This window comes from Hetaerina americana, unplaced genomic scaffold, assembly GCF_022747635.1.
Source record: "Hetaerina americana unplaced genomic scaffold, ioHetAmer1.1.p SCAF_106, whole genome shotgun sequence".
Classification (NCBI taxonomy): Eukaryota; Metazoa; Arthropoda; class Insecta; order Odonata; family Calopterygidae; genus Hetaerina; species Hetaerina americana.
This window is the reverse complement of record NW_027286137.1, coordinates 986,612-1,002,897: the sequence shown is the minus strand read 5'-3', so window position 1 is coordinate 1,002,897 and position 16,286 is coordinate 986,612. Positions and strand designations below refer to the sequence as shown.

The 16,286-nt window shown below is 38.2% G+C and overlaps 2 protein-coding genes across 2 annotated transcripts in view; one reads left to right on the top strand and one right to left on the bottom strand.

Moving 5' to 3' along the window:
• Window positions 1-5,930: 5,930 nt before the first annotated feature.
• On the top strand, window positions 5,931-8,462 carry LOC139700663 (rab-like protein 3). The gene is made up of 5 exons (XM_071599118.1): window positions 5,931-6,049; window positions 6,119-6,328; window positions 7,711-7,862; window positions 7,933-8,046; window positions 8,199-8,462. Exons 1-5 carry the CDS (start codon window positions 6,004-6,006, stop codon window positions 8,355-8,357), a joined length of 681 nt encoding a protein of 226 aa, XP_071455219.1. The 5' UTR covers window positions 5,931-6,003; the 3' UTR covers window positions 8,358-8,462.
• Window positions 8,463-9,012: 550 nt separating this feature from the next.
• LOC139700676 (protein odr-4 homolog) overlaps window positions 9,013-16,286 on the bottom strand; it is a 31,201-nt gene continuing 23,927 nt past the window's right edge. The window contains exons 8-9 of the mRNA XM_071599138.1: window positions 15,707-15,895; window positions 9,013-10,265 (exon numbers count right to left, since the gene is read on the bottom strand). Of these exons, the coding sequence (XP_071455239.1) occupies window positions 9,973-10,265; window positions 15,707-15,895 (482 nt within the window). The 3' untranslated portion in view covers window positions 9,013-9,972. The remainder of the gene's footprint in view (window positions 10,266-15,706; window positions 15,896-16,286) is intronic.

Genomic DNA, 16,286 nt, shown 5'->3' with positions numbered 1-16,286 from the left:
ATACTCTTTGTTTACTGTCTGGCAAAAATTCATGATGCACTACACCGTTGTAATCCATGAAAACCGTCAGCATTGCCTTCTTTTTTGACTGAAAACAACGTGGTTTTTTTGGTCTCGGCTCATTTGGTGAACGCCATTCACTTGCCTGATGTCTGGATTGCGTGTCGTACTCATAAACCCACGTCTCGTCTCCAGTAATGATCCTTTTGATGAATGTGGGATCGGATTCAGCCTCGCAAATCATGTCTTTTGCGACGTCAACACGGTCTCTTTTTTGCATGAAATTGAGGTCTTTTGGCACCAAATTTGCTGCTACACGACGGAAACCCAAATCATTAACCACAATGTCTTGGGCGGATCCATAGGCAATGTTCAAGTCCTCCGCTATTTCTCTGATGGTTAATTTGCGGTTATTGACCAACATTTCTTTTACTTTATCAATTTTTTCACCGACTTTCGATGTCGATGGTCTGCCACTGCGTTCATCATCTTCGATTGACTCACGACCACTTCTGAACCGCTCGTGCCACTGGTAAACGACCGTTTTTTTTTAGAGAATCGTTGCCGAAACACTTTTCCAACATTTCCAACGTCCGTGCGCCACTAAATCCGTTTTTTACGCAAAATTTAATACAAGTTCGTTGTTGCAAATTTAAATCCATTTCTGCAATTGTAAAAAATCGCCAACACACACAGAGATAGATGTACTCTTGGCTACGTAACTTTTGCAAATGTCAAGTTATGACACTAAGATTTAAAAGGAATATCAACAACAGATGTACCAATTTAACAAAAAAAACAGAACTCAAATTGGAACGATGGGAGCGCCACACGGTGGTTATTCCGGGAACTTTTTGATCAAGGTAGTATATTAGGGTTATATCAGTTAATATTGTGTGTGTGTGTATATATATATATACACACACACACAGCTCTAGGGGTCATCGGAACGCACAAGCACTTCCACCACGTCAAGGTAGTATATATATATACACTCCCTTGACGTGGTGGAAGGGCTTCCGTGTTCCGATGAACCCTAGAGCTGTGCTGGCGGTAGTAATAATCATTGCTCCAGGTAGGGTCATCCATGCCAGAAAAGTCGAAGGTTAGAAGCTAGACGAAAAGTAGTCCATGCAGCGTCTGTTCCTCGGTGCAGCGGCTGCGAGGGGCATCTGACCCCAGTTGGGTGGGCAGTGATTGATGGTGTCACGTTAAAAACACTATTGAGGAAGGCAACGGGAAACCACCTCAGTTATCATTCCCAAGATTTAAATGATGTACAATACAGAGATTTTGAATCCTGGCTACTATGGGGCTCCGCGCAATCGGCCATGTGTTGTGCCCGGCAGCGGGGAGACAAGGCTTCCCCAGTCATCATCCCACGAAACCCTTGGAAGGGAAAACTGACAACAGCAGGACAGAAGACGCAGAAAAAGAAGACCAATTTAGTTAGAATAGGAACTTGGACTATTAGGACAATGTTGAGGACAGGCAAATTATGGAATTTTAAGTGAGAGATGGATAGGGGAAATATAGATATTTTAGGTCTATGTGAGGTGAGATGAAAGGATAGTGGGGATTACTGGAGTGATAATTATAGAATAATTTACAGCGGTGGGGACGGGACCCAATGAGGGGTTGCCATAGTATTAAATGAAGAGGTAGGGAGAAGCATAGTCAACACAGAACAAGCAACAGATAGAATATTACTAGGAGAGATAAAAGCAGAACTGACGAAATTGGTCATTGTTCAGGTATACCTGTACATGCCACCAAGCAACCATACAGAGGAAGAGGTTGATAGGATATATGAACAGTTAGAGGACATAATCAAGTGTGTTGCTGCAGGAAAACATTTGATAGTGATGGGGGATTGGAATGCGACGTTAGGCGAAGGAAGAGATGGTGATGAGGTGGGGGACTATGGGTTAGGCCCAAGGAATGACCACGGGGAGAAAGCAATTAAGTTCTGCAGGAGACAGGGGTTAGTCATCATCAACACTTGGTTTAGACACCACAAAAGAAGCAGGTATACATGGAAAATGCCAGGTGGCTCAGAAAGGTATCAGCTAGATTATATTCTGGGTAGGCACAGGTTTAGCAACAGTGTGATTAATTCACACAACTTCTCGGGATTGGTTGTGTACTCTTATCACTATCTGGTTGTTATGAAATGAAGCATCTGTTTCAAAAAGATAAGGCAGGGGTGGAAGGTTAGGAAATGGAATATAGAAGAATTAAATGAATTGACAAGTAAGGAGTACCAGCAGGCTGTAGAGAAAACCATGGAGGATGGTAAAGAGCTGAGTACATCAAAGAAAAATGGGAATGTATCCAGAAAGGGATATCGAAAGCTGCAAAAGACACTATAGGAACTGTAAAGGGAAAAAGGACTCGGAAACCGTGGATCACGGATTTAGATGATTGCAAAGATGGATGAGAGAAGAACATGGAAGGATGTAAACACAGATTTAGGCAAAATGAAGTACAAAGAGTTAAATAATGAATTGAGATGGGCAACAAATAAAGCAAAAGACGCATGATGGAAGATGCAGTGCAAGGATGTGGAAATATTACAGAGGAAGGGTGAAATTGGTGCTCTATACAGCAAGGTTAAATTGCTATCAGGGAAGTAAAGGGAAGATCTGTGCTGACATTTGGAGATAAGTTGGGGAAGATAATAGTTGAAACAAAAAAGATCCAAGAGAGATGGAAAAAATATATAGAAGAACTGTATCGTAAAGAACTTAGACCAAGAAAATTAGACACGGAAAAGGAACATGGTGTAGAGGAAGATAGCTTAGGTCCAGGCATACTTGACGATGAGATAGAAAGGGCATTAAGGGAGATAAAACTAACCAGGCCGTGGGGGTGGATAACATTCCTTCAGAACTACTGAAATATTTAGGGAAATGTGGGAGGAAGAGGCAATATGGACTGATTCGTAGTATTTATGAGGAAGGAATCTGGCCGGAAGACTTACTGAGATCTGTGTTAGTTCCTATTCCAAAAAAGCTTAAGGCTACATCATGTGAGGACTAAGAACAATAATCCCACTCAGCTAAAGTTGTTCTAAGGATCATCAACAAAAGGATAGAGAGTAGGGCATGTGATTACTTAGGGGATGATCAGTTTGGGTTTAGGAAGGGGAGAGTTAAGCGTGATGCCATTGCAGTAATGTGATCACTAATCGAGAGGAATATAGAATACAATCTGGATGTATTTGCCTGTTTTGTAGATTTCGAAAAAGCATTTGATACAGTGAATTGGGGCAAACTAATGAGTATATTGCAGAAAATAGGAATAGATTGGAGGGCCAGGAGGCTAATCCGTAACCTGTACATGTCTCAGACTGCTCAGGTGTGAGTGGGGAACGGGGAGTCCAGAAAGACAGTGTTAGGAAGAGCTGTAAGGCAGGGTTGTCCATTGTCACCGGTGCTGTTCAACGTATATGTGGAGGAAATGACTAAAGCGGCATGGAAAAAACTGGGGGTAGGGATGAAAGTCCGCTGGTAATTCGTAAAATCAGTTAGGTTTGCTGATGATCACGCTCTAGTTTGTCAGTCTGCCGAGGGGCAGCAAGCATTGCTGAGTGAATTGGAAAGTTACTGCTGCAGTAATGGGATGAGAATCAATATTAATAAACAAAGGTTATGCGATTTCCCAGAAAGAAAAAGGCTAAGCTAAACATTAAAATAGGAGGGCAAAAACTAGAGCAGGTAGAACAGCTTACGTATCTCGGAAGTGTTTTGGACCAACACAAACAAAGTAGGAGGGACATAAGGAGAAGAATTGCACTAGGCAAAGGGACTTTCACAAGGAAGAGAGAGTTAATGACAGGGACGTTGAGTAAGGATATTAAGAAAAGACTCGTAAAAACTTTGATATGGAGCGTAGCTATGTACGGTGCGGAAACGTGGTCATTGAAGCACGAGGATAGATGTAGATTGGAGGCTTTTGAAATGTGGGTGTGGAGAAGAATGGAGAAGGTGAAATGGAATGAAAGGAAAACAAATGAGTAAGTACTTGGTATGGTGGGTGAGGAGGGGTTGGTTGGGAGAAATTCTACGGAGGCAGGAAAAATGGATGAAGGGCGTATTGACTGCCAGTGGGATGCTGAAAACTGTAATAGAGGGGAGAATGTTAGGCAAACGAGGAAAGGGCAGGAACAGGATAAGGATGTTGGACGGGATGAAGGGAGGAAGAAGGTACACAGAGATGAAGAGGGACCTGATGTAGAGTAGGTTGCTGGAGTTTGTGTTTTGTTAGGAGTCACAAAATATTTATTTGGTAGTTGTGTCCATCCAAAAACCTACCTTAACCGGTAGATTATCGCATAGTAATAAATAATATATATATTTGTAGTACCCTGATTCTATGGCAGGGAGATAAGGTAAGGGAGTTGTTTCACTGACCAAAGGAGAAATGGACGACACATGAGGAAAGTACAGTAGGGAAAGCAATCATACTGTGCCATAAAGAATAAGAACAGTGCGTTTTGAGGCAGGTATAGGCAGAAGAAGGAGATGAGCCACATTGGCCACGTACATATTCAAACACAAAAACCCGCCAAATGGCAAACAATTATTCATTCACATGGAAATATATATAAGGAAAGGGATAGGAAAACACATAAAAGACAAACATTGGAGAGATGGGGAAGGCGCAATCAAGCAGATCACAAATGCAAAAATATTTCCTTGACCGGGACCTGAACCACGGATCTTTTGATTTGCTGGGCCAATGCTCTAATCCACCTTCCCCACTTCTCTTGTGTTTGACTTTTTATGTGTGTTCCCATCCCTTTTCCTTATATCTATTTCCAAGTGAATTAATATTTGTCCGCCATATGGTGCAGTATTTCATCAGCCATTGCTGGATGAAATATGATCAAGGTCAAATTAATTTTCTGCACAATAAGCTATATGAATAAAAAAATTACCATGATCAAACGATGAACACCTTATGCAATGGCTCTCATACATGGTGATGACATGATACAATGGATATCCAAATGTCCTAATATTCAAAAAAATGTAAGAAAATCAACTACTTTTAAGTTGTCCTCAGCCACCTATTTTACAAAAATCTCTTAAAGTATTGTTGAATCATAAAAATTAACCCCAATTTGCAATAATTCAATGTGCTCTTGCAAGTTCATGTGAGCATAGGGGAACCTATAGATGAGGGAAGTTTTGTGATTTGAACATGTAACTTCTAAAAACATAATAAGAAGACTTAAAAATTGGGAATGACTACAAAGAATAGGGAAATACTTTGAAGTAAATTCGCATACTTCCCTTTTTCAAACAAATTGTGCAGTAAAGTCAAGTGAAGATAGTCACACAGAAGATGCAATGTTAAACAAGAAATAATACTCACTGGCTGAAAAATTCCATTATAACATAATTGATGCTTCATGTACTACCAACCATCACATTCCAATATTGCGCCACTAAATATGTTTTATCTGTAACATTTACTGTTACCAATATGAACAATAATAAAATCACATTATTAACTTCAAATCTAGATTAGATTTATTAATGTTAAGTAGGTAATTATGCTAAAACCATTATACAGTTCCCAAATTGGAGAAAGTATAGTTTAAACACTTGAGAAGTTTGAATAAGGCTGAAATATGAAATGGATTATTCCTCCTGCACTTCGGACATGGTCAATTAGTTGATTTCAGCTCTCAATTACTTTCAATCCGATTATGGTTTCCCTAATTAATGATAGCTCACCTTTATCACATTTCCTCCCCATCAAGTTAGGAAATTCCTGTTCTTTAGTGGATATCTGCTTCACCGGAGCAATAACATATGTCAGAGCTATTGTCATACGAATCCAATTCAAATAAGCCTGCAAAATCGTTTCTTCCTTCGTATGTTTATAAGAAACAAATGACTGCCGTTATCCGCGTAGAATGTAAATTAAAAGAATATGTATGTTTACATTTTTTTAAAGAGGTAGAAGTTGTTACTTATCTCTAATATTTTAATGGCTGCCATTGATAAAGTAAGAGTAATAGTTGTTGGAGATTCAGGTGAGAGAAATTTTTAGAACCTTAATGTTTTTCAGAAAAGAATAAGAGCTAATTCAAAACTTATTTTAGGAGTAGGTAAATCGTCTTTGACGCATTTAATATGCCACAAAGAGCCCATTAAGAACCCATCCTGGACTGTGGGTTGTTCAGTAGAAGTAATGCTTCACGAATATAAGGAAGGCACTCCATGTCAGAAGACCTATTTTGTCGAACTTTGGGACATAGGCGGTAGTAGTAGTCACAGGAATACGCGATCAGTCTTCTATCAGCCTACCCATGGTGCGTATAAATATGTATTGAGTAAATAACGAATAATCATAATAATGGGATTTTAATGTTTATTTCGAAATTGACCTCGGAAGGTCTGTTAAGGTTGACACGTAGGTGGTTAAAGCGGATGATTATTACTACTTAAGATCTAAATGTGTTGACTTCTTAGCCTTGTACGAGGTTGTTTCTGTAACATCTCTATAAAATACTGTCAAAGCACATTGAGGATTTTTTTAATTGGATTAAATTAGTGCCTAAGGTACTTCCATAAAAATAATTTATGGTTAAATTTGAAATTATAATTTAGAAAAACATTCTTTGAAGACTAAATTCACCCCCTTGTAATGTCAACAATCGCTCGTCTTAGCAGAACAATATTACATATGGATGATACATCATCTATGATTGATTCAAGTTGTACCTGGGATGTAAGACTGGAATACCCCTTTATAAAAATATATTTTATTTTGTCAGTCAAATCTTCTTTTGAAAAACGATGGAAGGACAATCTAACTACATTTTTACAAAATCATGATTCTCAAGATCTTTGTTTATAATTTACTCTGAGGAATTCTAACATGGGTATAGCGCCTATTATAGAGTTATTTGGTGTTCACCATATTGAAAGTGATGCCTATTCACAAAGTCCTTAAATTGGTTTTACGAACATGCATGACAATTTGGTCTGTAAGAATAAGGCTCGTTATACTGCTAGATTCCTTTTTCAAAAATGTCAACATGGTATATACTTGATAGGTGAGGGTAGAGGTTACTCGTTAGGTAATGCCCTAACAGTAAGTTTGTAACATGCGAAATCCACACAACAAAGTATGGGAATTCTTAAGAATGTCCATTCAATTGCCAAAGAAGCTACCAGGTGACGTAAAAATTCTTTGTAACTGTTGCTAACTTTTAGAATTAATTGGAGGCTCTCCCCAAGAAGTCCCATCATAACCAAAAATATTTCCTTAACTATCTAAATATGTATTATATATCTCTAGTATGGAGATGTGGTGGTTCAGTGGGTTGATTGCATGGCTACTTATCAGAAGGCCTGGGTTCAATACCTTTTGAACTACTCAGTGCAACCTCAACTTCATCCAAGATGTGTAAGGTTTTGGGTACCTGATCTTTCGGGGAAATAGTAGATGGCACAGGGAAGGGAACTGGTCCTTTTACCTTGATGTAAGAATTTCTAGCACTGCATAGGACTTAGTATTAGGTGAGCTCTAGCCTAACCTGTCAAGTCATCCTTAGGGCTATTTGTATAGGTGAATCTCTGTAGTGCAAAATATTTTACCTACAATATGATTGTTGTTAAAAGCATGAAGTGAATGTTTAAATTTCTTATGTTCTGAACGTTTGCTCATTTTATTTCACTTTGTTAAAAGGAATAATACTAGTTCATGATCTCACAAATCGGAAGTCACAACAGAATCTGAATAAATGGTTGGCTGAAGTGCTGAATAAAGACAGCAATTCAAAGTCTCGATCAAGTGGTTTTGATTCATATGATCCTGAACAATTTGTGGGATCCACTCAGGTAAGTGCTTGACATAGGTTGCTTTTCTTTACTCTTTACAATCCTCATTGATCATGATGATTTATTTTAGATACCAATGCTGGTGATTGGTACAAAATTGGATTTAGCAGCTGACATAAGACCCAATATCACCAGAAGATGCTCATCTATTGCTGAAGAATGTGGTGCTGATGAAATTCTGTTGGTAGGGATAACAAAGCTCAATGTACTCTTAACATTTAACTGCCAATATTTTTAAGTGCCGACTCATAATCTCTTAACGTTTTTGTTTTACTGAGTTAATTGCCATTAGGCAATAATTATCACACAAATTGACCTGGGCATGTTTGTTTTTAGGATAGTCATCAAGTGAGATCACTGGCAGCAGGGTCTGGTTCCGCTGTCAAATTAACAAGGTTTTTTGATAAAGTGATTGAAAGGAGATACCAAAGACAAGGTGATAGGTTTAGTTCATGCCCACCTGAGCGCCGAAGACCAAAACTTTATGTTGAATGATATAGTTGATTTAATAGGTTGTAACTGTGGTACTATTTTAAATATATTTGTACATAAATTTCATCAGTGTAACATTCTGTAAAATTACTGACTCCGATGACAATATAAAATACAAAGTCTTTGAAAAATATATTTCCTGAAATTATTTGATACAGATTTCAATTCACTATAAAGGAGCTCTCTTTATTCTTTCAGTGGTTTTTGATGTACATCTGTCATGCAATAATCAATATGTTGTCCTTAATTCAATAGTATGAAATCAAATCCCTATTGGCCACCATAAAAGCCTATATGTGTCCTATTTACTAGGCACAATTGACCCTGGTCAAGAGTTAGCGCAGCGTTTCCCAAGAAGTTATTATGTTGAACTTGTAATGTTGTTGTGAAATCACTCAACTCTGTACCCTTTACTTTGACCTGGTATGAATGGAGAATATCAGTAAGCAGCCATCATGAAGGTCACCTTTTCATTATGTCTGCATAAAACTTTTCTGCTTTTCGCATAAAATGTTATGTATGCATTCCTGGGGATTTTTTCTTTTAATGATATTATTAAAGCAACAAAATAATACACATTTTATAAATGTTGACATTTTCATAGCACATGTATTTGACAAGAATTTTTAGGAACACTTCCCCAGTATGAGATGTAACATTAAGTAATAGAATGTTATCAACAGGATAAAATTTGATGGAAAAGGTGTATCAAAATACATTAGAAAAAATGTTATGAAATTTATTTTCAAGCTTGTACACAGAAAATATTTTATATCAAATTTCACATATATTGACAAGGAAAGCCCATGTGAGACCATAAAAATCAAGAATATTTATTTTAAGATAGCATGTTTCACTTAAGCACCAACATTCAAGGTTTTCAGCCATTACCAGATTAAATGCTTACACAAGTCGACTTCAAAAATCTCACTTTCCAACACACATAATGAAGTGACAGGAGAAGTCACAAATGACATCAAGCCTCTTACAACTTAAAATGATCATTCAGTATCTATATATAAATGAAGTACAAGATTTTTCATTCAGGCTAAAAAAATCATTTGCCCTAAAATAAATAAATTTATAATCTATGAATTAAAACTTATTATGTTATTAAACAAAATCAATTTTTTCAATTCCACGTTGAAATGGAATGTTTTAGTCAGCCAATTAAGGGCCACCCAACATGAAACAACATAAGGTCATGGTGATACAAACAGCTGGCTCCTGATTACCACACCAAAGTTCACTTTCTACAATGCCAGTTACCTCCTTTGGCATACAAAAGAAGCTTACTTTTAAATTACCACAGCCACACCTGCAATGTAACAGGAATAAAACTCATTGGAAAAACATGCATATGTGACTCTAAGAAATGTTTAGTGAACATAGCAGCCTATTTTAATGTCACAAAGGCATGCAATCTTCCACTGACCACTTCATGAATGTGCCTTGTTCAAGATCAGACATTAAATCATTCTATTATTTTTCTAATAACACCACTTAGTCTGTGAAACTAACTCCAATAACAATTATATTCTCCTTAAAAATTATAGTAAAATCTTTAGCAACCTTTTTTATGAGAGTAACCAAACACACAAACGTGAGAGGTTCTCACTCAGTCTCCCTTATCTGAGCCTGTACTTGAATAAATTGCCACAGCAACAGCTAGCAGTGCCACAGTGACTGCAACAACAAATACCACAGCATTTCTCATATCTAAAGATGATATGGAACCTAGTCGTCTAGCATCTCCCACTGAAATTCCCCCCTGATCATCACATGAAGAAAGCACATTTCTCACAGTATTCACAAGCATGTGATGGCTGATTTCACTCGAGCTGCTCCCTTTGCCTCTTGAAGGCTCCACCTCTTCCATTGATCTGTGCATCACAGAAAATTCTGAAGCATCTGAAGGAAACAAATCACATAATCCTTATAAAATATGTCACACGAATTCACAAGCATTTGATAGACACATCACTACATTGCCCAACAACAAATGTCAAATGCTTGGCCAAAAAAGAAAACCTAAGTATCATATAACATACATGTATAGTTAAACCAACATTCATTCTGACCTTGCAAAATCTTCTGTAAATCGTAAATTTAAAAAATGCATAAAATGAAAAATTCATTAATAAACAGCTTCACCTACCATTAAATCATCGAGCACTTAGGATAATCAAACATAATTACTATTGTTACAAAGAATGAAAGGTTATAAATCAAGACATTATTAGATAAAACCTCTTTGGTTAACATAGGTATACATATCTACATGTTACCTGGAAAGCCAACAAGAGCATATAAAAGCCAAAGTGAAAACGAGACAAAAACCAAAATATGAATAACTGATAGTAGCACTATTACAAAGACAAATTTATTTCACGACCGAGTTTCAATGTATCACATGGTCATAAAATAAATTTTATCCATTGGAATACGGCTACTATCAGTTATTCATTATGTTCAATTTCCACCACATCACGCCTGAAACTACTCAAAAATCAAATGAATGCATAATTATATAAAACTGGGAATATGAATGCTTTTTACATGAAAATTTAACACACAATGGGCTTGACAGCTATACAAGTTAAACAAGAACTGGAAGGGCAGCTAAAAATGGTTCACTGGATCATCAACAAATAAAAGCTTTTTTTAATGATCCTGAGAAGCACATTAGCTGCATGGGAAATCAAACTTATTGTTCTGTAGTCTGCAAATAATGGAGCCTTTATCTTTTTCAGAATAGGAACTAACACTGATCTCACAGTCTTCCGGCCAGATTCCTTCCTCATAGATGCTATGAATCAGTCCATATAGTCTTTTCCAACCAGATTTTCCTCAATCTTTTAGTAGTTCCACAGGAATGTTGTCTACTCCCATTGCCTTATTTGATTTCATGCTTAATGCCCTTTCTATCTCATCGTCGAGTATGCCTGGACCTAAGCTGTCTTCCTCTACGTCATTTTCTTTTTCAATGTCTAACTTTGTTGGTCTGAGTTCTTTACTATACAGTTCTTCTATATACTCCTTCCATCTCTCTTGGATCTTTCCTGAGTCAACTATTACCTTACCCGCCTTATCTCTAACTGTTAGCATAGCTCTTCCTTTCTTACTTCCGGATAACGATTTAACTTTGCTGTACAGCGCACCAATTTCACCCTTCCTCTGTAAACTTTCCACATCCTCACACTGCGTCTCCCACCATGCTTCTTTTGCTTTATTCGTTGCCCGCCTCAATTTATTATTTAACTCTTTGTACTTCATTTTGCCTAACTCTGTGTTTCTATTCTTCCATGTTCTTCTCTCATCCATCTTTGCAATCATCTAATCCGTGATCCACGGTTTCCTTGTCCTTTTTCCCTTTATGGTTCCTATAGTGTCTTTTGTGGCTTTTGATATCCCTTTCTTGATACATTCCCATTTTCTTTGATAGTACTCAGCTCTTTACCGTCCTCCATGGTTTTCTCTACAGCCTGCTGGTACTCCTTACTGGTCAATTCATTTAATTCTTCTACATTCCATTTCCTAACCCGCCACCCCTGCCTTATCTTTTTGAAATGGATGCTGCATTTCATAACAACCAGATAGAGGTCAGAGTCCACAACCAATCCCGGGAAGCTGTGCGAATTTATCACACTGTTCCTAAACCTGTGCCTACCCAGAATATAATCTAACTGATACCTTTCTGAGTCACCTGATATTTTTCATGAAAACTTGCGTCTTTTGTGGTGTCTAAACCAAGTGTTGATGATGACTAACCCCTGTCTCCTGCAGAACTCAATTGCTTTCTCCCCGTGGTCATTCCTTGGGCCTAACCCATAGTTACCCACCTCATCATCATCTCTTCCTTCGCCTAACGTCGCATTCCAATCCCCCATCACTATCAAATGTTTTCCTGCAGCAACAAACTTGATTATGTCCTCTAACTGTTCTAATATCCTATCAACCTCTTCCTCTGTATGGTTGCTTGGTGGCATGTATACCTGAACAATGACCAAGTTTGTCAGTTCTGCTTTTATCTCTCCTAGTAATATTCTATCCGTTGCTTGTTCTATGTTGACTATGCTTCTCCCTACCTCTTCATTTAATACTATGGCAACCCCTCGTTGGCTCTCGTCCCCACCGCTGTATATTATTCTATAATTATCACTCCAGTAATCCCCGCTATCCTCCCATCTCACCTCGCATAGACCTAAAATATCTATTTTTCCCCTTTCCATCTCTCACTTAATATTCTCCAATTTCCTCGTCCTCATCATAGTCCTAACATTACACGTTCCTATTCTAACTAATGTGGTCTTCTTCTCCTGCGTCTTCTGTCCTGTTGCTGCCGGTTTTCCTCCGCAAGGGTTTCGTGGGATAACGACCACAGAAGACTTGTCTCCCCGCTGCCGGGCACAACACATGGCCGATTGCGCGGAGCCCCATAGTAGCCAGGATTCAAAATCTCTGTATTGTACATCATTTAAATCTTGGGAATGATAACTGAGGTGGTTTCCCGTTGCCTTCCTCAATAGTGTTTTTAACGTGACACCATCACTTACTGGCCGCCCCACTGGGGTCAGACGCCATTGCAGCCTCTCACTGAGGAACAGACGCTGCGTGGACTACCTTTCAGCTCTCTCCTAACCTTTGACCTATCTGGCATGGGTTACCCTTCCAGGAGCAATTTTCATAACTCCAGCCTGCATAGCTCTAGGGGTCATCGGCATGCACAAGCCCTTGAACCACATCAAGGTTGTAGTCCATGGCAGGGATTGTGCCAATTATATATCTGAAAATTGTTCCTCTCACAGGTTTGTTGAATGGCAAATTCAAACATTTATGACATATACCACAAAGGCATTAATTATTATTAGTAGGTTGGGTTAGTTTTGGACGGACACATGATATGCAATGGTACACCGTTGCCTCTCCTACAAAATATAACTTGATATTCAACATTCTATTAAGCCCCTCTTTAATTCCGAATACTTTCTTCCCTCTGTAGTTCCATTCAACATCCCTATCCTACTTTATGCTATCAAATGCTTTCTCCAAATCTGTGAAACAGAGAAATACATTCTGATTGAATTCTATATTCCTCTAAATCAGTGAACTCATTATGGCTTCCTCATCAGTTGTGCCTCTCCCCTTCCTAAACCCAAACTGACCATCACCTGTGTAATCACTTGCCCTGCACTCTATCTCTGTATTAATGATCCCGAGAACCTTTTCAGCCTGGCGTGAAATCAAACTTATTGTTCAGTAGTCCTCACAAAACGTTGCCTTTTCCTTTTTTGGAATAGGAACTCACACTGATTTGACAAGATCTTTCCACCAAGTTCTGTCATCATAAACGCTGCAAGTCAGTTCATAAAAACTCTTCCTCCCACCTTTTTCTAAAATTTAATGTAGTCTTACAGGAATGCTGTCGACCCCCACAGCCTTCTTTGATTTCAATTCCCTTAATGCACTTTATCCACTCATTTAGAGTTTCGACCAAAGCTAAACTCATCTACATCATATTCTCTTAACATGTCTAACCTTACTGGCCTAATGCCTTTACCATACAGCTCTATACACTGATTTAACCAATATTTTTCCTAATTGATCTTTGATTCTTTGTAACAAATTTCCCTTTTTATTATCTGATAGTTCTTATAGAAATAGGCAGAATATCATTATTGATTAAAAATTGGCAATTTTCCACAAAATAAAATTTAATACGACTGGTTTCAATGTAACTACATCATGGTCAGGTAACAGTCATCACTCTTTGAGTCCAGTACATATGCTGAAAAGCAAGTAAGGGGAGGGTAGTGGAAAAGAGGGGAAGAGGGAGGAAAGGTGGAAGGCAGCATGGGTAACTATGCATGTGAGTGGGAGAGGGGAAGGGAGTGGGGAAGACAAAGTAACTAGGTGCAAAAGACCTTCCAAGTCCAGAGAGAACATCGTAGTTGGATGGAGGGGGATTTCCCGTTGGATGTGTCCCACGGAGCGGTGCCAGACTCCTAGGGCCGCGGAAAAAGCGGGTGAGGTTAGGGGTTTTCCCCCATGGTAGTTGACTGGGCGCATAGTATCAATACACAAAGAACCACTATGCACAAAGGGTACCAACTGGTAATTAGGGGTTTGACAGTACTCGTATATTATGGTTCCAAGGGGCATTCCCAAGCGAGGGTTTGTGGAAGGGTGGAGGGATTTTTCTCACTTTAAAATCGCTAAGGAGGGATGGGGGCCTAGAACCTTCCCTCCTGGTCCATGAAGAAAGAGGGTGGATAGTGAGGACTTCCTTCTTTTGTCAGGAAAGCATCGTCTCCATATGCACAGAGGAGGTGGGGGAGGAATTCCTATGAGTAGGGACAAGGGATCATCATATATCACATGTACGTCGTGGGAAGGAGATGGAGAGGAGGGGAGAGGGTGATGATAAAAATTGGACTTCACTGATGAGCGCCAAGTCCTTGTGACGTATGATTTCTAGTTGTTCCTTGGCATCTAGCTTCTTAGGTAGCTAGCTAGGATTAAGGAACGAACCTAGATGCCATGGAACAACTAGAAATCATATGTCACAAGGACTTGGTCGAAGGCAAATAGATGGGATATTGAACAATGGGTTTCAATCAGCTCAAGTCTCAAATATACCCCTAATGCAATTTATTCTTGTAAAGAGAAACATGCACTATAAATAGCGGCAAGATTTCAAAGCGGGCTTGATAATTTTAGATGTCAGCTAGCTAGAAAGATATAGTCAAAGTTATATATGATCATTTAAAATTATTAAAGGCAAACTGAAAAGGGCAAAAGGTGATCCCAACAAGTTGAATAAATTGAGCAAATTGGAAGATGATATCTTGGTGTAAAAATGTTGATAGCCACGCCCTAAAAAGATTTTTTTGCTTGGGTTAGACAGTTTTCATTATATTACACCATGGGAACGTATATTTATAAAGTAACTGCACTGTGGAGTACAAACAGCAAGCAAAATGTTTGCATAATAATATATATAAACATAATGCTATGACTTCATTTGCTTTTAGTTTATGAAAATTATCACTTCACTTAATTTGTACCCTACAAAAACATGAAAATGGATGTGGTTGCATATTTTTTATCCCTGAAAGTAAAATACATTAAGCTTTCGTCAATATAAATCACTATATCAATTTATAAATTAATTTATTATTATTATTATTACAATTTATTAAAAAAATTTAATAATGCCCAGATCGAAGTTCTGTGATGATATTTTGCATGTTGCTTAGCAATTGCACCACATGAGATGATTTTCCTGAGCATATTCAATATTAGTATGGGATTACATTCATTGTATAAAATTATACTAATACTAGACACACCTGCAGCAGGCTCAACACATTCATGCACAGCAGATGACTCCACATTCAGTGAAAGTAGTTCTCGAAGTGAAATCAGGGCTTCTGAAGGACCTTCTCCGGGGAAGATGTACTCCAATAATTCTACTCGACCATTCCAAGCTGGTAGAGACACAAGCACTTTCCTTGGGGGCTCATGAAGGGTCAATCGATCTGAAAAACAATGTTTTTACACTAGAAATATATTTGTGAACATACTGATTAGAGCTCTTTTGTGGAACAACTTTAAGTGCACATTCAACTAACACATTATGTAAAGCAAGGTAGAGGTAGGAATGAGAATGGCATTTTTGGATGAAATTATGGGAGGTAGAAAATATGCAAAGCTAAAAAATATAATATATATATTACAAAAATTGTAATATATACTACAGGGTTTTAGTTTTATTGTGTTACGTTCATTAAGACTCGATGGGCACAGAAGTATGTACTGTCAGGGTCCATCAAAAACCTACCCTAAGTCAGTAGACTACTATCAATTAAATACAGTGTACCCCATAATTTACCCTTTTCATGGAATCCCAGAAATAAGGCATAAACTGCA